The 18,812-nt window shown below is 44.3% G+C and overlaps 1 protein-coding gene across 2 annotated transcripts in view; it reads left to right on the forward strand.

Moving 5' to 3' along the window:
• The window catches only part of RNF150 (ring finger protein 150), a 189,064-nt gene that overhangs the window by 150,641 nt on the left and 19,611 nt on the right, over window positions 1-18,812 (forward strand). For both annotated transcript variants that reach the window (XM_066233023.1, XM_066233027.1), the window contains one exon: window positions 2,771-2,981. In XM_066233023.1, coding sequence (XP_066089120.1) covers window positions 2,771-2,981 — 211 coding nt within the window. The remainder of the gene's footprint in view (window positions 1-2,770; window positions 2,982-18,812) is intronic.

An 18,812-nucleotide genomic window follows, 5' to 3' on the forward strand; every position in this document is an offset into this window, starting at 1 on the left:
CTTGGTTCAGAGAGGAGCACACCTTCATAAATTTATGTCCTGCTTTTTGGCACATGGGGGAGGACAAACAACCTTTCTTTATAGATTTCCCAATTGTTTCAGCTCAAAATGACCTTTATGCCAACATAACACATTTCGCAGCGGCATGTTCTGCTGCCCTTCAATAGCATACCTTACCTTTGCCCAGAACTTGTCAGTGTTTGAAGTGTTTTCTCAAACCCTTCCTTAATCTAGGGTAGATTCTCATGTTCCCAAGTTCTCAGAGCAATAAACTGAGACTCAGATAAAAATTTTAAATCAACAGTTACTAACCATTTAATAATTTTCAGGCACTATGTAAAGTCTTGGAATTCAAGAGCAATATAATGCCGTTGAGTTACTTTCAGAAGCTTGTGTCCCACTTATACGTGACATCTAAAAAACTGAACTCATAGAAACAGAGAACAGAAAGGTGGTTGGCAGAGGCGGGGTGGAGGGGTGGGCAAAGGTGAGAAGATGGTGAAAAGGTACAAACATCCAATGATGAGATAAATAAGTTCTGGGGACATAATGCACAGTATGGTGACTCTAGTTGACAGTACTATGTGGTATATTGGAAAGTTGCCAAGACAGTAGCTCTTCAACATTCTCATCCCATGGGAAAAAAAATGTACGTGTGAGGTGCTAGATGTTGACTGAACTGATTGTGGTGATCATTTGGTAACATATACATATGTTGTATAATCATTACGTTGTACACCTTAAACTAATGCAATAAATATTACATGTCGATTATATCTTAATAAAACAGGAAATTAAAAAGCTGCAGACTAGTAGAGGGAGACAAACACAGTGAGCCATGACCATAACAACGTGGGAGAAGTATGAGTGAGGTGTCACAGCACCTCAGATGGCTACCCGGGAGGGGGCATGGCTTAGAAAAGGTGACACTTGGACTGTGAAATGAAGGGTGATTAGAAGTTCACCAGGAGGGCTTGTTTGAGACCTTGGGGTGGGGAAGGGGAGCAGGATGGTTGGGACGGATGTCACCTTGAGTAGAGGGGCAGCATGAGCGAAAGCTCTGAGACAGGGACTGTGTGGTGTTTGGTGTGTTTCCAAGGGCTGCAGGTGAGCCAGAGAGTAGGCTGGGCGAGGCTGCAGCGTGCCAGTCTTGCCATTCTAACATGGCAATTCATTCTTTGGGGGAAAAGAAGAATCACACCTGTGTTTTTGTTTGTTTATTTGTTTTAAAAAGAAAAGAGTGGTCTGGTGAGAAAGCAGGCACTGGGATATATTAGGCAGACACTGTAGGGAGAGGAGGAGCCCAGTAATGGAATGAGGAATGTTTGTACCATAACTGCTCCTGTCCAATGTCACAAGCAGTGAATTTGGTGGCTCGGCCATTGAGTGAATTGACTTGCAACAACTTGAGTTTCAGTGCACTGACTCATTTCCAGTAGAGGTGAAGAAGCAAAAAGAAAAGAGAATACAAAAAAAAGGGCACTAACTGCATTTGAAGGTTTTGTGGGGTGATGGAGATTTCCAGCTGACTGCTGGAAACACAGTCACCACAGGTGTGGTGCTCAGGACAATGGAAAACTAGGACAGGAGTCCAGCATGTCGACAATCTTGCTTTGTGCTCCCAAAGGGACCACGAGCTGCGGGTTTTCTCTTTTAATGAACTTTTAACACAACGTAATGTCCAATGTCATAATCAGTAACCGAGACTTCTCACTGAACCCAACCTACCCTATTCTTTATCCACTGGGAGTGCAAAACCATTTTATTGTATCACTCAAGGCAGTGTTGATGTTTGGAGGAAAAATAATTAATTAATAGCTATTCTCAATATTTCTCAAGCCCATATCTCTCCAACACTACCCTTTATTATGAATTTGGGTATAGAGGTATAACAACTGTAAGTCATTTTAGAAAGCTGCTTATGGAGGATATTATAAATATATTCAAAATCACTTCAAACCGCAGAACTGAGGCCAAAGAGTTAAACTTGCTGTGTTGCCCCATAGTAAATAGTCTAATGAAACTGAGCAACGTAGGCCACCTTGCAAAGCAGAGAGCTCTCATTTCTTTGTTGTTCAAGAGGATATTGGGGGGAAAGAGGCCTGCAGTGAGTGGGTAGTTACACGCAGCCGTCTCACCCTATGTTATGATTCTAAGGTTTTCGTTTAGAACATTTGATAACTGTCTGATCAATTGCATATTAAGTAAATAGGACTTTTTTCTGTGGCTAGTTTTTGGCTTATATTTAACAACAACGAATAGCCTCACCCCATTCTGTGTTTGCGCGCCGCTTGTGTGTATGTGTGTGTGTGTGTGTGTTTATCCTTACTGAACAATTCACAATGTCAAGTTCTATCCCCCTCTAGTATCATCAGTATATTTGCAAATAATGCATGGGTCTTCGGGGGTCATTATCAGGCTGCCAGCTACTTCCTAGAGGAGAAATTAACACTCCCTGTAAGGAAGGCTGGCATTATAAATAAATATCATGTTATTGCCCCTAAGTAATTATATTAATATATGAAAATTGCTACTCTTGGAATTAAAACCTTGTATCTAGATCTAAATGAAACTTTTGGAAAGGAAAAATTGGAAGATGTTTTTATGTTCATTATAGAACTCTATGTAGAAATTTTATTACACAAAATGGTTCAGGAAGAAAGCAATGAAGAACTTGGTTTTCCATCCAGACAAAATATTTAGGCCATAGACACCTCACCTCTGACTTGATGGCACACTCTAAGAATAGATCCTTTTCTGCTCCCATCAGCCCAATGCCGACTGCATGGACGACCTGCCCACCGACTTCGAGGGATCGCTGGGAGGTCCACCCACCAACCAGATCACAGGCGCAAGCGACACTACCGTAAACGAAAGTTCAGTCACCTTGGACCCTGCTGTTCGGACTGTGGGAGCCTTGCAGGTGGTCCAGGACACAGACTCCACCCCCCCGGAGGGAGAAGTCATCTTTTCTACCAACAGTAAGTTCTGTGCTGAATCGTGCTATAGTCCAAAGGGCTGTTGCCTTGTGGGAGTTGAAGAAAGACCCATTACCTCAGGAAGACAAAAAAATTTTTTTTTCAGGTTAAGCAGTTGTACCCTATAAGCTTTTAGAGGCCCAGCTCTTTCCAGATCCAGCAGGGCAGATAGCACACCTGGCTCTGAAGTACCCTAGGACACCTGAAGCCAGTGGGGCAGTGGGTGTGGCCTCAAGAATGGAGGGCAGGTGAGAAAAACAGGCAGGGGATGCTCAGTGGGACTGGGATGGAGCCCAACCCCCTCACTCGTGTGTGTGTGTGTGTGTGTGTGTGTGTGTGTGTGTGTGTGTGTACGCGCGCGCGCTGGTCTGGACTGCACGCAGGAGGGGGCTCTGTAGTTGCAGGACTCAGATGTTAGCGGCACCATTTAGATGGGAATTTTCCCAGTACAACCTAACTCCTTGTATATGACACATTAAAATACCTTTGGGTCCCTTCCCCATCTATCACATAGACACAAACTCCATACTGTCCTGTTTGATGTTAGTAATAAAAATATTAAAGTAGGTGTTATTAGCATCAAGATTGAAGCAAAAAAGCCTGACCAGGCAGTGGCACAGTGGATAGAGCATCGGACTGGGATGCAGAGGACCCAGGTTTGAGACCCCAAGGTTGCCAGCTTGAGCACGGGCTCATCTGGTTTGAGCAAAGCTCACCAGCTTGGACCCAAGGTCACTGGCTCGAGCAAGGGGTTACTCGGTCTGCTGAAGGGCCACGGTCAAGGAACATATGAGAAAGCAATCAATGAACAACTAAGGTGTTGCAACAAAAAACTAAGGATTGATGCTTCTCATCTCTCTCCTTTCCTGTCTGTCTCTCCCTGTCTATCCCTGTCTGACACACTCTCTGTGTCTCTAAAAAAAAAAAAAAAAAAAGATTGAAGCAAAAAAAAATACCTAAAGTTTTACTCCTCAACCTAATACAGTAAAGATTACTTCAGGAGTTCTAAAAAAACCCGCCTGCTATTTAACAGAGGTTGAAGGTTAAAACTGGGGGTGGATGTTGCAATTGTTAAATAAGGTGTATTTTATCCCTCGGTAGAAATAACCAATTCACTATAGAATATTTGGAAATACAGCATAGCAGATTAAAGCATTCTGGGATATTATTTTCTTTTAAGTTGGTCTCTCTTTTGCGTGTTTGTGATGTTTACATGAGTTATCATCATTCATGTTGAAATGTAAAGATATGCATTTTTCTAATAAAGAAACGTAATGGTCCTCATTGTTAAATATTGAAAGAGGAAGAAGAGAATTTTAAAAATTCAAAAATCACAGGACCCCATTTCCCAGAAATAATCATTCTTAACGTTTTGGCGCATTTCCTGGCCGTCTGTTATGATCCAGTTGAGGCAGAGCCGCAGGGGCTGACCGCTGAGTATTGTAACTGTCGGACTTCCACAGGACCTCGGCAGGACGCAGCTCCTAAAGGAACTTGGTGATAAATGTCTGCCCATGCAAGGCTTATTGTTTAGGGTAGATCGGAGTTTTCACTGGACTTGTAGAGGCATAAGGACCACAATATTGAAACACTGATGTTTAAACGTTAACAGTCCTTAAAGGTAGGTTGTGATCCTTTGGTTTTGAAGGTTCAGAGTGGTGTTGTCCAATATTAATAATGCAGGCCACGAAAGCCACTTTAGATTTCCTGTAGCCACACAAAAATCATGGGTGAAGTTCATGTTAACAATATTTTAACCCAATGTAGCCAGAATGGTTTGCATTTTTATATACTAGTTCAGAATCCGGTGAGCTGGACACTCAAAGCACATCTCTGGTACGCTGGCCATGTTTCAAGTGCAGGAAAGCCACGTGGGGCTCGTGGCTCCATGTGGGAGGACGCGCACTGAGAACCCTAGTCATTTAAGGGGGGGAAGGACCTTGAAGGCTGTTTAATTTTCACCATGATGAACTTCTAATTTTTACCATGGGAAAGTTGTGGCCCAGAGAAGGAAGTGGCTGGTTCAGGTCAAAGAATAAGTTCTCTTTTCAGAGTCGGAGATTGTCCCATGAGATTTCCAGTTATTGACATCTTTAGTTACCATCGGTATATCAGCATTAGTGGCTTGTGTGAAGTATATTGGAAGGCCTGAGAAAATTTTGCTAACAGTTCAAAAACCTTGAAGGTGTGAGCCTTCTCTGAGCCCATGGGAAGAACCAAGTCAGAAATGCACTATTTTCCTCGCAGTAAAATGTTTCTTTAATATTCAGGAGAGAAGTTGTCCTTTGTTACAGTTATTATTTTGAAAAGTGACTACATACTTCATACATCTTAGGAAAACATGAAAAGGCATAGTTTGTAGGTTAAATACTTCCAAAAATGAAACTGAAAATTATGGTTGGTATCCATGTGATTTATAAAACAAACTATTTTGACTTTGAGTGTTTCCGTCCTTGCAAGCACTCCGTAGATGTTTATTGACTGATCTGAGGTGAAAAGATTCGATCCCAGCTTGAAACCGGGAGCTTCTGTTCACAAGAGAAGGAAAGATGCCAGGTAATTTCAAAGAGAAGTATTGATAAAGACAAAAAGAGGCATATGACCACATCTACAATCTGAAGACTGATGGCATATATTATATATGTATTGCTAGAAAGACCAGTGTTATAATATAGAAACTGAATTTCTTTTTCTAGGCCATTTATTAGTGATTTGCTTACTTTATGAGGATTTAACAGAGTAGTCTGGACATCATCATTCTGATTAGACGTTAATGGTTTATACCATTTACCGAATGATTGTAGATTTCTTAAGGGGAAAATTCTCTGCTCTCCACAGGTTTGTAAATTGCCTTGTACCCTAATTGAAATAAATAATCAATAAGTGAACAATCACAGATGCATAAATAAAAAAGAGAAAAAAAATTCAAGTTCTCATCAACATTATTGTAACCAAGCCTCTAATGCTATCTTTAAAAAAAAGTGTGTAAAGCCAGTAGCCGTGGCTACCATCACAGCCACCTGGCCCGTGCAGGTTCGAATTTGATTTGGACAGATGGTAATGAAACAACAGAGCCAAGAACTGGTTGGCCATTATCTTTAATCCTAGCTTGCACCCGGTGGGCAAGAAATACACACAGTGGGAAAACACTTCCCTTTCCATTCAGGGCTCCCAAAGCCACTGACTTATCCAAGTTTCCTAGAATCAAAGGTTTCTACCTCACCAGCCTTATTCACCTCTGTTCCCCATCTCCTTCTCTCTGCACAAACTCTGCACAAACTGGCTTCTCCTTCAGCACTCCGCCATCTTGGCTGCTTCTCCTGGCCTCCTCCACGTGGTCTTTCTCTGCTCTCCTCCAGCATGGGCTCCTCTGCCCCATTTTATAGTAGTATAGAAATCAAAACCTTTAATCCAGTATACAAACAAGGAAGTCTCTGATACAAAGTCACTTATCTGAAGCATAAATGGGATTCCTCATGAAAGTGCACCACCCCACATCATGCAACAGTCAAGGGTGTGGAGAAAAGCTAGATCTTAGTAATAAAAGGGTGGGAAAGGCTTAGTCTTAAAACTAAACCTTAGGCTATAAGGACCCTGCCTACTTACAGCCTGTCCCCCACACCCAATGCAAACTATAAGCAAGCAAACATATATATCATATTTACAAACTTATTTGACCGACAATGTGGCTGGAAATATAAATGTAATTGGGATATGGTATTGCTACAAATCACAAATAAGTAGCACACTGGTGGTTGGACCTAACTTTTCTTGGCATTATCTCTTCCCAGCTCACATCTCTACAGACCCAAACAATTACTAGAAAATGAGGGAATAACAGCAACTCACAAATATGTAACACCAGCGATACACCAGGCACCCTCTGTATGTTAGCTCACAACAACTCTGTGAAGTAAATATTATTTTTATCCTCATGTTATTGAAGCAGAAATGGAGACACAGAGAGATGAAAGTATCTGCCCACGGTCACATGCTGGTGACCAACAGAGCTGGATGTCAGGGGCACCCCGGGCTCCAGAGTCCCAGATTAAAACCACTCCATGCTCGAAGGTGAAGTAGGGGAGGAAACACACACAGTTGTTCACTCCCTTCCTATTTTATTTATTTGTTCTTTTCCTCCATTTCCCCCCACCTCGGAAAGAGCAGAGATGTGTGTAGTGCCTACCTGAATGCTCATTCATCCCTACCTCTGTTCTTCCTTTACTGGCAAAGACTTTTGGCATGTGGCTCTCAAATGCATGAAAAAGTCATCTCAGCCCTCAGGGGGAGGGGGAGGGGGAGGGTGTGAGGCAGATTGCCTTTAGAGTGAAGATGGGAAAATCCAGCCTCACAGGATCAGCTTCAGCTCCCAGGAAAAGAAAAAAGAAAGAAAGAAAAGCATTCATATGGCAGAAGAAATCCAAACTTGTTGCAGGTCTGACGTTTGAGAGCAAGACATTCTTTATGTGCATCTTTCCTGTTTCTGGCATTCCGCCTTTTATAACCTCACATGGCAGTGCGTCCCCTCTTAGTGAGTGCTAGGGGTCACTGGTGCGAAGGGCGAAGGGCCGCAGAGACGTCCCTCCCAGCCTTTGTTTGCTGGCCGGCTGCACCAGCGGTGAACTTTGCTTCCGATTCCCCATGCCTGGGCTGCAGTTGCGGGCTTTGCTTCAGCAGGAGAAAACGTTCCTCAGAATCGAAGAAAAACACAGCTGGACAAACAGCTCTGGGTGTTTGGAGACCCCAGAGAGGAGCTAGAAAAAGACACAAAGGAGAAGTCTACCACCTCTTCCCAAAACATTCCTTGTCGTTCCACACTGTTGGGAGGGCCAGGGCCAGAAACCTTCCCTTTGTTTCTCGAGGACAGTGTTGACACCACCATCTATTTCCTGTATTGAATTGCTACACACCCATTAGCAACACCTCTAGATCACTCCGCATTGGCCATTCCTTCACCTCACCTGGGAGGGCGGGGGAGCTGGGAGCCGGTGGGAATCAGGGTGTCTCCAGTCTGCCCCAGTACACCCTGGGGAGCACAGGGCATCATGGTGACCACCCGAAGCGCAGCTGGTCTTCCAGTTCTGCAGCAGAAAGCAGGACTCAGGGATCACAGCTAAGCCTCCGCCGGTTGGAGTGAAATGTGGTCTGCAGTTCCTCTCAGAAACTTCCTTTGCTAAATTCCTATCCACCCTGATCCTGGCCAGACGCACGGTACATCAAATATGCTGAGCTGATATCGTTGGTGACACAGTCACAAGGCTTCTTTGTGTTTGCTGCACAGCCTGCCACAACTGTGCTGGTGACTGTGATGCTCCCCAGCCCCTGGATGAAAACTCCAGCAAGAATTTTCTGCTCATTTTAAAGTCACTAAAAGTCCTAAGAATCCCTTCAGGACTCACACACAAACAAAGAAATTTTTTTCTGCGGAGTCTTCCCCCTCTCCCTCCCCCTCCCCTGTCAGAGTTCCGGTGGTGACTGGGGCAGACTGGCTTCTGAGGCTTCCTCATGAGGCCTTGCAGCCCCCAGGCATACAGCCAGTCTGCAGCTTCTGTCTGCTGACCCTCCGAGAGGTCCTTTAGGATAGGACCACGTGGAGCCCAGTCCCACTCGCTGCCCCCATGGCCAGCCCTGGGACACTCACACATCACCTACCCTGACAGCCTGTCCAGTATAGCAGCCATTCTCTGGCTTGCCCCTGACCTCCCCCCCCCCCAGGCCTTCACCTACTCTCTCCGAATGCCAGGCGGAAGGAGACCTGAGCCCACAGTCCACCTGCATTAGCTTTGCTGAGGCCGGGCCAGGTCACCCTGAGTCCCACCTACAGGGCACACAGTTCTGAATCCCCCAGGGTTCCTGCACTAGGTGTGGGCATGGGACGGAGTCCTTCCCCACTGGTTTGGCCAGAGGAATGGATTCAGCATGAAAACACCCTCTCCATAGACCGTCTCTTTGCCAATTTGCCCAGCTCCCTCTCCCTCTCTCTTTTTTTTATTATCTCAGACTGGTGGATAGAGTCCAGAATGGCGGGACTGGTCCCCCTTCCTGTCCCTTGTACCGCGGGCCGTGGGCAGGGAGCAGCGGGCGGGAGGTCGAGACACTGCCGCGCTTTCTTTGCCATCCACATCCCTCAGTAGAAACAGAGGCAGGAAGCATCCATGAGTGTGCAAAAGAGTGAGCTCCTGAACGTCTTAATGATCTTCACCAGAGGACACACCTTAGTGGATACGGCTATCAAGCTACGGTCCCTTTGTGAAGAACCTAGAAATACAGTTGCCTTTTTAGGGGGGAAAAATGTTCATGCTCTTCAAAACACACTTGCGAGACAAAAATAATTGTCTCAGCACAGCTGAAACTCCAGCCTGGAAAGAAAAAAAAAGTCATCTTCAGGGAAAAAAAAAAGTCATTAGCTGCCATCACCCGATCTCTGGGGGTTCTCCAGGGACACACGATCCACACTGATTTTGAAAAGACTTCCAAAGAGTTTATTCAGACACTGCCTGGAGTCTCTGGAAGGAACTACTTTGGCTTATTTGAGGAACTCAGTTGTAAACCTCTCTGGGGATTCTTCATTGCTAACGACACATCCTCTGAAAATTAGGCCAGAAATGACATTCGCTCTCACATTTTTAAAGTTCTGTGTTTATTGTTTAGGGATAAATTCGTGAAACATTCAGATCCTCTCTATCCAAGTTTTAAATGCCCTTCGGCTTGCTCTGACCACAGTCTAAACAGAAAGAGTGTGTCTTCAGGACTTTTCCAGGAAACTCCATTTTGAACCTCCGACTCGAGACAACGGGGAGAGAAGGGGGGAGGCTGGCGTGAAGATCATATTTCTGTTTCCAATGTGCAGCTACACTTTGCTACATTTGCTAAGCAGCAATTTCAAGGTTTTATGTGACTGTAAAATACACTGGTGCTTCCAGAAATAAACACATCTACAAGGGAGGGCAAGTGTGAGCAGCCACGCCTGCTTTTCTAACACGCACCAAAGCCTGAAATGGCCAAATAGCTACTCCTGACTGTGGGTAATATGCTGGCTGGATCCCGCAATGAGAAAGGGCTCCCTCAGTGCTCATAAAAGTCACATAAGCCCTGTTAGGGAGACGGCTTTGATGTGAGCAGAATCTGTTGCGTCAGACAACAGAATCAGTCAATGCTTGAAGATTGTAGACCCCAACTTCTCATCCCCCCTCTCAGGAAATAGCTAAGCCGCGGCGGACGATTCCCATACAGAACACAGCACTTGCAGGTTGCAGGACTGCTCCCCACAATCAGCTGTATGTCTCCTAATGTGCCAGGTCCCTGAAGCAACATCACCTTCTTGTTTCTGAGCCCTCTGGCTCACAAGCTCAAATGACAGCTTCCACAGATGGACAGCTGTTCGGAGGAGCAAAGATCTTTGCAGTAAGCACATGCCCTGATCATCAAGTGACCCAGATGGCTGCTGTCCAATCAACAAGCTGCTGGGTTGTCCATAGTAACATTCCTCCTGGATTAAAAACACATGGCAGTCCAAGAAAGCCCACACAAGGCCGGACTCCCAGGCCTCTTCTGTCTTGTGTGTCTAGTGCCTCTGACAGGGACTGCTGAGGACCCACAAATTCACTAACAGCCCGGAAGGGAGTTAATTCATTTAGACCGCACATATATTGCCACTTGAAACACTCAGCTTAGGCATGACACATACCATCTTCTTGGAAGAAACTTGTCTCTCTAAAAAACGATGTAGCTCAGTCAGTGGATTAAATTCACCTATTTCTGGGAGATTGTCGTGTTCTGTGTTCTGTGGTGGCACCACCTCCAGTTGGATGAATTCCTCCCAATGCTGTCTTGCTTGTACCAAATGTCGTGGTTAGGCAGCTGTTATCAGAGTGAGCCGGGGCAAGGGCTGTGGCACAGATCTGCATTTTACCAGACACGTTGACACTGAATGTGGATCTCAGCAAGGAGGTGGCCGCTAATGGCAGGAATCACAGTTGGCAGGTCCACACCTTGTCAGTGTAAAAAAGAGAAGGTTTCTCTTTGCATCTCAGTTCTAAAGCAGATCAGGGGCACTTCCTTCCTTCAGAGATCGAGACAGCAGAAACAGCTAAAAATGCCTTCTGGATGACATAAGAATTGGCTGCAAAAATTCAGACTCTCAGGGTTTTGTAAGTGAAAGTATTTCAGAAATGAAATTTAATGTCTCAGAGGGGGAAAAAATAGTAAAACCACCAGAACATTACTGGAAACACCACTAGCCAGAGGCAAAAAATTTGGCCTTTAGTCCCAATTTGGCTTCCAATTAGCTGGTGTGCCCTTGGGCAAGTCACTTACCCTCTCTGCACTTTCATTTCTTCAGTTGTCAAATGAGCCACTTCTACTAGCCAAAAGAAATATCCTGAATTTGTTAGTTGATTGTTCTTCCTAGGACCTCAAAGCATAATTCACCCAAAATATCTTGTTCTGGCTGCACAGCATTCTTGTACAATAGAAACAAATTCTGTAGTAATATTTATCCCCAAAGGGAAAACTGAAGCAGAGGAAGTACCTGAATTTTCTACCCTGGCTCAGTTGTCTCTCCAATACTGGATCACATCGTTAAACTGGGTCCCTGCCCTGCAAAGAAACCAGGCCCCTGAGAAGCTCACCTGTTCCAAATTAAGAGTACAGAGTGGAACAGGGAATTAAAACAGGGCCCTACAAGGTGATTTAAGACTCAAGGGCATCAGTATTGGTCATCTTGGTCAATGAGCCATCTAGAATCAGCTGAAGATTTCTGGCTGCAGATGGTCAATTGAACCTGTAGGTTCATCTCTGCTACCCAACCAAGTTCCACCAACCTTATAAAAGGTATAAACCTGCAAGGAACATAAGAATAGAGAAAAGATTACAAGACAATATGTCAACATATTTTCGATGACAAGTGAGTGGAAATTCTCTTAAATGCAGGAAGCTGGCCTCTTAAGTGCCTCCTAAGGTGAAGTCAATAAGAAACAGGTGGTTTTACCCTCAGAGCCCTGGAGATCCTCAGGATACAGGTGGTTTTACCCTCAGAGCTCTGGAGATCCTCAGGATACAGGTGGTTTTACCCTCAGAGCTCTGGAGATCCTCAGGATACAGGTGGTTTTACCCTCAGAGCTCTGGAGATCCTTAGGATACAGAGCCCCAGGTCCCCGGGAAGGCTGCGGTATAGAGTGATGCTCAAAGGAAGGTCCGGTGAGAGACTCTGTAGAGCATTTAGGCCTCCCAGGCTCCCTCCCCATCCTGAGCCACCTGCCAGTTGCCTTGGGCCCATGCTGAGGTCCGTTTCCCCCACTGGCAAGCCCCATCCAGGCTTACTTAATCACAGTGCCTCGTTTGTGAATATGATTGGAAAGCAAGGATGGCTAGACAGTTGCAAGAAACCATTAAATCTAAAAGAGCAAAGATAATGAATAAAATTTCAGGAACACTAAGATAATTCAGAGCATAGAATTCTATAAACCATCCTTTGTACCCTTGGAGATAGGAGATAATATTACATCCATGGGAAAGAAACCGATGCAAGGAATTTTTAGAGAATGAGAAAGAGCTCTTGAAAATTAAAAAGTATATATACAGCAGGATTAAAATTCCCATAGAATGGTTAAAAAAGAAAGTCAAAGATAAAGTACTATTTGTCTTGTTAAACTGTGTTCTTGGTGTGAAATTAAAAAAAAAAATTTTTTTTGATTGAAAAAATTAAATTTAAAAATAAAAGAATAAAAAAGGGTCAGTTGACTTACTATTAAAAAATTAATCCAAAATTCAACATACATTTTGTATTAGCATCTCACACACTACCCCCAAATTGTGCTTTTTCTCCTAGTGAAAGTTATGGCCTTGTGTGGCATACCTGACTTCAGACACTATGTATGGAACCAATCTTTCAAGAGTTTTTTTTTCTTATTGTATGCTACATTTGTGTTGTATTTGCAACACACTAGTGTATAGACTTATGTTATAAGTTAGTGACTTCAGTTTTTACAGTGAAATTTCTTCCCAGTGCTCAAGGCAATAATGTGTGATTATCCTATATTCTTTCCACTCTGTTGCTCTCCATAGGAAAACAATCACCACGCCATGTTCATTCTTCCTTTCAGTCTCTCTCCCTGTGCCGTTTCCCCCTGCCGCTGCTATCCTTCAAGACCTTATTATCTCTTACCTGGACTTTTGCCAAGGCTATTATCTGACTCCCCCTGTTTCTAGCCTTATCATTCCTGGTCTGTCCTGGTCCTGCTTCCTCGATAATCATCTGTGGAAATCTGATCTTTGTTCACTGTTTTACTTAAAACATCTTGATCAACTCTCTCAAGCTGGCTAATCTCAACAGATCTGTAAGCATTTGGCCTCTGCATCTCTCTCCAACTTTCCACCGTTCCCACCTGGCCGTTCATACAGAAGCATTTCCAAGTCACTAGTGGTTCCAGATACAGTGTCCCTGACCCTTCCACCTGCCCTCTCCTGCTCAGCTGCACAGATCCTTCTGCTGTGTTCTCTGAGACGACTTCTCTGCTACTCCAAGCGGGACCTGGTGTTCCTCCTCCAGTTATCTCCTTTCAAACAGTCATCTCTGTTAGGATTCCTTGAGAAAGCCTCTGTCACTCCTCTAAGCTTATAGGTCCTTACAGAATTTGGACTCCGGCTGTTCACCTTCATGCTCCAAAACTCAGCTCAGTTTATGGCATCCGGTCAGACTCAGTAAACATTAGCCGAATGAATTGACTAGGCCGAATTTTAAAGGAAACCAAACAATAGCACCAGTTAGAAATGGAAAAGACTATATCACAATATGTATTTGCATTTTGTCTTCTAATGAAAATAATATATATGCATGTGTATATAAATTCTTCCAAGGCCCCAGCAGACCAGCCTCCCTAGAGCCGGTTCCTATGGGATGACACTGTGACCCTTTCCTCCGTGACAGGAACACAGATGCTAAGCTGTTCCTCCATCATGAGGAAGGCGGGAGATTAATGCCTTGTAGAAATGGATTGATGATTTATTATTTATCACTATTGATACTGGACTGCACAGCAGAAGCCGGGATGAAGAGCAGTGGAGAGGGACGGAGCAGCGGACACAGCAGCAAAGGGAGATGTGATGGAGAAAGACCCGCACACCTGACCATGCGTCACTTTCCATGGACACCCTGGAAACCTTATAAAACCAAATGCCCAGAAACCGGAGCAGCTTAAGTGAAGCTCGTGATTTTTGTTCTATACCCTTGGTAGTAGTAGTATTCTTAACATGAACCCAGAATCAATCAAGATGACCCTACAGAGAGAGAATACAGGCTTGGGGAAACCCAATAACTTGGGCATTGGACGGATCTGGGCTTCAATCCCGGCTGGTCACTGAATTAGTAGCCATGCTCATTTAACCTCCTGGGGCCTCAGTTTCCTCATCTTTAAAATTCTCCAGATAAAATCCACCTCACGGTGAAATGTATCAAAGCTGATACTGCTGCTGACTCAGGGCCCGGCACTCAATCAATCATAAATGTTACCTCTGTTCCCACTGTGCACGTCTGTCCCTGTGGGAACACACGTTGGACAGGCACATCCCAAGTGCCTATTTGGCGCAACGGAACGTCTTGATATAAAAATGTCTGCACAGCACCTTTCTCAAACAGATCTCAAAGCCTGGAAGCTTTAGGTTGTAGCCTAAACCATTTGTCTCTGGGCATGAAAATCGACAGGACCTGGCTTGTCTCCGATGATCACAGTCCCTTTACTTCCTGAGCCAGAACCACATGCTTGCCTGTCATTATCTTTTTCATTAACTGACCATTGGAGTGCTACTGATACAAACTGCAGCCTTTATTACCATGATCTCATAGAAAGTAATGACCGTTCTTACAGCACCATTCACAGAGAAGCCTCTCAGGTATGAGCGTCATCACTAGGCCGGCCATCAATCAGTCAAATGCCCATTAGTGTCCATTCCTAGAAAGTCACAATTATGTCTTCTTCCACATGGCTCTCTCTTGGTTGTATTCCAAAGACAACCACCCTACCAGATAATCTTAGAGGGTGTTCATCCAGACAGATGATCTGTTGAGAAATAATAAATTCAGACTTGCTAAGTCTTGATGTGCTTTTGGTGTTGATAAGTTTCACCTGAGGGGACAGTTGGGAGCAATAATTTTGGAAGTGCCCATTGATATAAACCTCCAAGTTCACAGCAATGGAGTCCCACAGCCCCACCTAGAAAATCCACTAGGGAACATATGAACATTCAGAGTATTTTCTAACTCATTATCTTCTTATAGCATGATCTTCACTGCACTTTCTTCCTCCCTTTTGGGAAATAAAGAATTTGCAGGGACATTTCTAGAGAAAAGAAAGTATGTAGTGCTTAAGTGATTTCGGCGAACTCTCCTCCCCAGCTCCATACAAGACACAGCTCTGATGGTGATCTGTCAGGTCCCACTGAACTTGATGTGATGAGTCTGAGAATGCCAGTATGGGAGGGAGACTGCCCCTCCTCCCCACTCTGGGGGCTTCCCGTGAAGCACGCACCGGGACACCCAGGTGAGGATCAAGCCAGGTTCCCTGTGCGTACAGGCACACACGTTGCTAGGACAGAAGGCACTGACTCTTTACTGTTACAATCATTGCTCCTTTGCAGGTTGTGGTTCAGGCATCCACCCTCATTGTCAGCATGAGCAGGGACTCCAGCATTGTCAACTGGTGACAGCAGGCGCTATTCCTAGAGAAAACCCTTTAACAGGCGGAGATACTAAAGTTCCGTCCTTGATCCAGCAGAGCAAAAGATGAACTTGGGAAGAATTGTATTTGGTTATTTCAGATATGTTATTTCACTTAGGAAAATGGTCTTAGTGTCAGAGAATTAAGTGCTGAACAACAACAACAAAGATAAGGCACAAGGTTATATTTTATAGTTCCTTTGGATTCACAGCAGCTAAGATCTACGAATTACTTAGAATTAATTAGTGGGGCACAGCTAGGCAGCATTTTCTTTTCCTCCAAAGACAGTGTGGATAATATCTTCGGGAAGCTAAATTCTTGAAAGGAGGTAATAATGGTAGGAACTCTATCTTTGTTATTCTTTTTCTATCTTGATGAGTAATTGCACTTATGGAACACAGAACTATGACTTAACTGGCACATGATATACAACTAATCTCTGAGAGTCCCACGCTGTCCTCCTCCGAGGCGTGTCACTGAGAATTTGCCTTTATCCTGGTGCAGGTCTGCGTGTGTGATACCCTCACTCTCTAGGTCCAGGGTTTTCTTGTGCCTGCAAGTGCCTCCCCTTCTCAGAGAAACCCAACGTCTAAAAACACGGCCACAAAGCAGAAAAGGTACTCACCCCTGTGGCTGGAGTTACAGAGTTTTAAAGGAAAAATGTTCAAACAGTCCCAGAAATCCCACCCAGCTTTTCCTCTACCCTCACTCCCTGCCCCTGCCCAGGAGTCTTTCTCTTAGGGGGAGTGGGAAAAAAACGAACGGCTCTGCAACTGCAAAGGTGAAGTTCGCAGGATACTCGCTGCTTTCTGCCTGACTTGCTGATCCCCAGGATGAGGGTGTCTGCTCTCCCCAGGATTCCTGGGAATTGAAGATGCTCCCTTGGTGTCTGTGGAGATGCAGCTCAGCACAAGATGAGCAGTGGGGTTCCATGTAATTAGGGGATTTATGGATTTTTAACCACTCAATGCCATATCTATCATTATTGACAATGCAGCCCACATTACAGGAGACTTTAGAAATAGTGTGGGCAGCTATTGTTCTGTGGCAAAGCAATATAAAATATTTGCAAGCAGGAAAAAATAAACGTTGATGACTGCATGATAAGACCTATGCAGCGACAGAGCACCTCCTGTTTGGGACGCGGGTTCTGCTCGTGGCTGCAGATTCTTCGGAATTACAGGTTTCAAATGTTCATGGGTTGTGTGCTACTGAGAAGTATAGGCAAAATGATCAATACAGCATGCTGCCAACAAAGGGGTCAAGGCAGGGGCTCTCTCAAGGACACATATTTAGGCCAGCTGTGAGTTCAAGGGGAGAGGGCACTCATCGTGAACATCAGGAGTCATGACAAATAGCAGCAGCACAGTCCTTAAAAGATACCAAAATCCAGAATCTAGATGGGCCACATGTACAAAGCTCACACAACATATTAAGAATAAGTGAGGAGACCCTGGCTGGTTGGCTCAGTGGTAGAGCATTGGCCTGGCATGCAGGAGTCCTGGGTTTGATTCCTGGCCAGGGCACAACAGGAGAAGCACCCATCTGCTTCTCCACCCCTCCCCCTCTCCTTCCTCTCTGTCTCTCTCTTCCCCTCCCGCAGCCAAGGCTCCATTGGAGCAAAGTTGGCCCGGGCACTGAGAATGGCTCTATGGCCTCTGCCTCAGGCACTAGAATGGCTCTAGTTGCAGCAGAGTGACACCCCAGATGGGCAGAGCATTGCTCCCTGATGGGCATACCGGGTGGATCCCAGTCGGGCGCATGCGGGAGTCTGATTGCCTCCCTGTTTCCAACTTCAGAAAAAAATACAAAAAAAAAAAAAAAAAGAATAAGTGAGGAAAAAAGACATCGTGACATACTCTGAAAATACCTATAAGACATCATCAGAAGTTAATCTAGAAGTCTGTTTTATTCATTAAAGAAAGCCATTTTAACAATGATATCAAGGATGTAGTCTAATATTTATTAATGCCTGCTTTGAGCTGGGATGAAACCGCTTTTAAATAAAGTTAGATTCTAACAGATGTCTACAAACTGGAAGTTATTTGTCCAAGTGCTATATAAAAAATATAGGTCTCATTTGCCATATCTGCTAAAAATTCTGTCTATATAAGGGATTTGTAGAACTTTTATTAGTTTATGAGAAAGGAGGGAAAAAGAGAAAAGTGATCACTTTGGGGCTGATGCAGGAAAGAGTAAGACCTTAACCCCGCATAGTAAATTCCAGAAAGTGCCCCTGGGATTTGTTCAGAGAACTTGGCCTTTTAAACATATGTTCAAGGCTATTAGGATAAAGTGCCTCTGTCTTAGATTTCCATCTTTACTACTGGAAAATTCCTGGTGTTTTTTTTTTATTGTTATTATTATTATTATTGATTTTAGGTCAAGAAGAAGGGAAAGAAAAACACTGCTTTGTTTTTCCACGTATTTATGGATTCATTGTTTGATTCTTGTGTGTGCCCTGACCCAAAATCAAACCTACAACCTTGGCATATCGGGATGATACTTTAACCAACTGAGCTACCCGGCCAGAGCAAAAATTGCTAGGTTTTAATTCCTTTTCTTAATCCTGTGTTTATCATAGATATGCTCACTCAGTCATGATGGTCCAACTATAAATGGAATTTCAGAAATATATGGTGAGATATCAGCCCACACTCTGGGTCAAAATATCAGGCCTCTTTTCTTGAACTGAGAGTGAGTCAATATGTTTTTGAGAGCTTATTCATTTTTCCACTTGCCCATCACCCAGAACACCAGTTAGTGACTAGTTCTCAAACCTGCCACAGATGAACGATGCAGCCTTTATTGGAGGAGGTACAGGTAGCCAGGGGTTCTTCTAAACAAATGACTTGCAGTCTTGAAGCTTTATAAACAGGCTTCTCAGGTGCTTTCTGGGGAAGCTGATGGTCAGAGTGGGTCTAAAGTCCTTAAATTGACTGTGGTGATAGAATAGGTGGATGCAACCTGAAGCCTGCTAAGAGATGTGCTCATGGCTGTTTGGTCTGTAATCTAGCACTGAGCTCCTTATTTACCTTGTGATTTGGTGATGCTCTTCTTGAGGACTGATATGTGAGCAAGTTATATTTAAAGTACTTCTTTCCTTTTGAAAATATATAGG

Source organism: Saccopteryx bilineata, chromosome 1, assembly GCF_036850765.1.
Source record: "Saccopteryx bilineata isolate mSacBil1 chromosome 1, mSacBil1_pri_phased_curated, whole genome shotgun sequence".
Classification (NCBI taxonomy): Eukaryota; Metazoa; Chordata; class Mammalia; order Chiroptera; family Emballonuridae; genus Saccopteryx; species Saccopteryx bilineata.